This window comes from Odontomachus brunneus, unplaced genomic scaffold, assembly GCF_010583005.1.
Source record: "Odontomachus brunneus isolate Ranch 3 - 2012 unplaced genomic scaffold, Obru_v1 Obru_scaffold_072, whole genome shotgun sequence".
NCBI lineage: Eukaryota > Metazoa > Arthropoda > Insecta > Hymenoptera > Formicidae > Odontomachus > Odontomachus brunneus.
The window spans coordinates 829,258-834,111 of NW_022639522.1; the positions used below are offsets into that span (position 1 = coordinate 829,258).

Consider the following 4,854-nt stretch of genomic DNA (forward strand, 5'->3'; position numbering starts at 1 on the left):
TGCGGTCCCACAAATGCTACGCAGCGTTTCTCCCTCTTGTTCTATTCCTCGGATTCAAATGAAGAAAGACAAAGAAGTAAAAACGCTACAAAGCATTTGCAGCGCCTGCTGGACCGTTCCCAGTTGGTCTGTTCTTTTCAGCTGACTGCTGAACTAGTGCAATAAGTTAAAGTGAGACAATTATGTTTTCTCACTCTAACTTATTGCACCAGTTCAGCAGTGCAGCTGAAAAGAACAGACCAAGGGTTTGTTTTCTATTGCTGCACTGCTGAACTAGTGCAATAAGTTAAAATGAGATAAATATACTTTTTCTCACTCTAACTTATTGCACCAGTTCAGCAGTGCAGCTGAAAAGAACAGATCACAAGTGTCTGCACTAGTTCAGAGAGTTCAGCGAAAAAGACAGAGGGAACTGTTGCGCAGTGAAACATAACCTCAAACCTCCGAGCAGGGCTCACGGAAGCTCGGCCACCAGCTCGGCGTCAACGTTAATTGATTGGACGAGGTTCCCGTGGCGGACGAATTGTCCCGAGGCATCTCCTAGGTGTGGTTTGTGCACGATAGCTCGTTGAGCGAGCCATGATGAGTGCGTTTACACAGAGGCTGAGCCGGCTGCAATGCACGTACTCGATGTTGTCGAGGTTATCGAAGAAGCGCGATCATCCGCAGCGGTTGGTCGCGCTGTCAGGCTGTAAGTCCAGCACCCTCGCGTCTTACTGGAAAGCCATCGACACGGATGACCGAAATGAGCCGATGACTCTTCCGGAACTGATACAGGAGAACGTGTATGCGCGTAACCTCTTCTTAAATTCGACCAAGTACAAGAAGAGCATCGCGCCGCAAAACACGGCGCACTCTCTCGTCACCAACGAAGATGCCAAGGAGCTGTTGAGTCAGGACTGGTGCCAGAAGACCGACCGTGAACTGTTGTCCGGTGTCAAGAAGCTCAGCTACAACATTCGCTACAACGACGAGAGAATCGACTTGAGTCTGTACGAGAACGTCTTCGTCACGCTGCTTGACCGCCAGCAGAAGCTGAACAATAATGAGTTGATGACGTTGATATCGCAACTGATGCCGTTCCAGCCGCTCTACCATCAGCACGTCTTCTATAAGAAGTTTTGCCATCAGCTGAACCACGAGTGCGTGAAGCGCTTCATGAATTCGTCGATCGACAACATGCTCGCGCTTTGCGACATACTCTACGAAATGACACACGCGCGTGATTGCGTGTACATCTGGCATGCCATCAAGAAATTGGGAAGTAAGCCGCACAAACTGGAACCCCACCATCTGATTCAGGTTATGTTCTTCCTCAACGTGTGCCGTAAGCCACCAATCAACATGTACGAATTGGAGTATCGCTTGGAGCAATGCTTCGACGACTTGACCATCAATGAGATAGGTATAGCGGCATTGGGCTTCTTCAAGACTGGCTCGCGGATCAAAAGTAACAAACTCCTGAATCGCATCATAACGGCAACCACAAATAATCTAGATCACATGGACAATGTTAGTATTGGAGCGATCGCCAAGTTGATACGGTAAGATAAGGTCTATAAGAGATACGAGTATTTGCGCAAATTCGCAAGTACAGTGTCATCAGTTTGAATGGAAATGATTCTTGTTTTGTTACGCAAACCATTTATATGTTTCCTTCATCAGATTATTTTAGAAAAATAAAAAATGAAAAAATAAGATTTCACCTTATATGTGTTGAGTACTTTAGTTTTAAGTATCTTATGTACATGAAAAATTGCTTAAGCATGAGAAATATTTAATTTGGACAGTAGAGGATTAAGTGGCAACTATAATAGTTGATATGGATATCATAAAATTTAATTATTTCCCTTGAAACTGGTTTCTTTCTGCATTATACAGCAACTCTATGTTTGATATTTTGTTTTTAGGCACAGTATGCAACTCACAGAAATCAACACGATCAAAAAGTTGGTAGATAGAATAACACCAATAGAACCTCGGTTAACACTGATGACATTGAATCATATCGCGCACGCCACCGCGAGGATAGCGCTGTACCATGAGGAGTTTCTGAATAGGCTAATTGAAAGGTAAATCTTATCATGACTAAACCATAAATTGAAGATATTGAATCAAATAAATGAAGGAACGAGGAAAGAGCGTTCAATAGGAGCATTAAGAGTCACATATGAATATGGTGCAAACTAAATATTACATTAGAAAAAACCTACAATATAAGTTTCTACTACTTAATATACTACATTTCTCTCTGTGCCTGGCTCTTAAATGCTCTTTCCTCATTCCTTCATTTATTTGACCTGAGATCTTTTCTCTTTTTATTTTTAATTTTGGAGATGTTGAGTTGATATCTACAATGTGATTTCAGGCTGAACAATGAGTTAACGACCGCGAGGATAAAGGACTTTGAGAGATTTATGTATGTTTTCACCACTTTCAACATTGACTCGAGCAATAAGATTTATCATAACATGGTTGAAGAATTGCGGTCTACATGGTACACGAGAAGAGCGCACGAGATGAAGGAGTAAGTGTGGTTTGACAATAAAATTTTTTCATCACACGGAATATCAGTTGAGTCATTCAAAAAGTTTGGTTCGATTTTTAATTCGACTGAAATTTGACTATAGCATTCAATGGATACAGATTACTTATTTACTAAGTGATCGTAATTGTCTATGATCTTTCCTCTGTAACATTTTGGCAATAATCATATACTACTGTTACCATATAAGTTAGCTGATTATTATCGAAAAAGGCCGAAAATCAAGTCGAATTTTTTAACTAACCCAATACATTCAAGAATCAATGAAACATTTGTGATATCTCCAATATCACTTTTTCCATTTTTTCCAATAGGCATCCACATGTGATTTCGCGTATTTTAGGATTTCTAACATACGTGAATGTATACCCCACGGATCTGATCAAACATATCATGATGCCTGAACAGATACACAAGTCGTGCCATGGACAATTCCATTCTGTTTCGCGAGAATATCTCGTGTTGGATTGCAGTCTTCAAGTGGAAGTGCCACATTACGACGGGCATCTTCTTCGACCTTATGTGCGCGATCAAATGTTAAAGGTATGCGAAGGAACTCACGATACTTGTAGTCGATATTTTGTTCTTTATGTCGGGGATAGATAAGGTATATTGAATCATTGAAAAAAGTATCGTTTGTGACAATTGAGTAAACCCATAAGTTAACAAAGGCTATATTAGAATGAGGCACACCATATTTAAAGGAAAACAAATTATTACAAGTCATCAATTTGTTTCACCCATTAAATAGCTGTAACAGTGAATTGATATAATATAATGTCATCTACTTTGAGATTAATCTAAAGTTCATATTTTCTTCATTAATTTGCTATTATTGATGTTCTAAGCGATGATTTTTTTTTTTTTAATGAGGAAGGTACCAACGATATTGTTAATAATATGAAATATCGCCACATATTCCTTATTGTGTATTCCATAGACTAAAAATGATATGATAAATATAATGATAGGTATATAATAATAGATTCTGTCACTTTGCAGCAACATTTCCTGAATTTCCAATCCGCGGAATCGAGTCGAGCAAATATGTCCATCACACGCGTACTGCAAACATGCCAGGTACAGATTATTATTGATATTTTATGATGGTATTGTCGCCATTTAGAGGTAAAATCTCTCATTGTTGAGACACTAACAGGATATTCTTAAATAGGAAATGTTCAATAATACGTCGGATATAGTGCTTGATCGGCCGTTACCGCACTTTACGATACCGGACATTATCTTTGTCCTGGACGAACAGAATCGACTTTTACCCATCAAGGATCATCTGTCCAAATTCAAAAAGGGAGAGATTAAATGGATACACAAGGAAGACCTAAAGAATACTAGATTGATTGCGCTTATAGTAGGATACTATGGTGTTGTAATAAGGGACACAAGCTTACCCATTGGAATCTTAGCTGCAAAAATAAGGCAGCTGGGCAAAATTGGATACACGCCGGCTATGGTAAGTTATTTAAAAATAACTATGACGTTTCGAGAATAGTATGAAAATAGGAAGTATTATTTTTGTTTGGATTGACGCAAGTCTCTAATTAAAAGTTTTTAAATTGATTATTTTTTACCATAGCTTAAGAAAGATTTTCTCTCTAAAAAAATTATTCTATAAAATAATATATAATATAGATTAATGTAAAGAGATATTATTAGCACTGATATTTTGACTAGGTCGACCATATGAAAACTTAAAAGATTAACATAAAGTTATATTGTGCTAATTAATTAGAATAGCAAATTAAATAAATATGTTTAAATTATTTCATAGGTATCACACATCGAGTGGGAAAATCGTAAAACGCAGGAAGAAAAGTATGATTATATAAGACAACTTCTATTTCAAAATAACACACCAGAATCGATCACGTAATGAAGATATAAAAATGTACATAGATTATTCTCTATAACGTATTTTATGTAATTATTCTAATTATATAAAATATGTAATTTGTTCTAATATTGTAATAACAAATTGGAACAACGTCATAATAAATTGGATCTGTTTATAAAAGTAATTTTACCTCCAAAGAGAAATGTAGAATATTTTTTAGTATGATCTTTCCATAGCTCACATATATATAATTAAGGGAGAAGAAAGCTACATATATGTTGATTTATATTACATACTTTGCACGCGTTATAAGATATATATTTACAAAAATATTACATGAACAATATATTAATATTGTATAGACATAATAATATCAATATCGCGATTAATAATAATGATTAAAGATCAAAATTATATATATATATATATATATATATATATATATATATATATATAT

The 4,854-nt window shown here is 36.5% G+C and overlaps 1 protein-coding gene across 1 annotated transcript; it reads left to right on the plus strand.

The window, feature by feature from the left end:
• The first annotated feature begins 234 nt into the window (after positions 1 to 234).
• LOC116846978 lies at positions 235 to 4,581 on the plus strand. Its single transcript, XM_032821470.1, has 7 exons — positions 235 to 1,544; positions 1,911 to 2,072; positions 2,369 to 2,527; positions 2,860 to 3,088; positions 3,548 to 3,625; positions 3,720 to 4,016; positions 4,335 to 4,581. The coding sequence occupies exons 1-7, from the start codon at positions 580 to 582 to the stop codon at positions 4,434 to 4,436; spliced, it is 1,992 nt and encodes a 663-aa protein (XP_032677361.1). The 5' UTR covers positions 235 to 579; the 3' UTR covers positions 4,437 to 4,581.
• Positions 4,582 to 4,854: the final 273 nt, after the last annotated feature.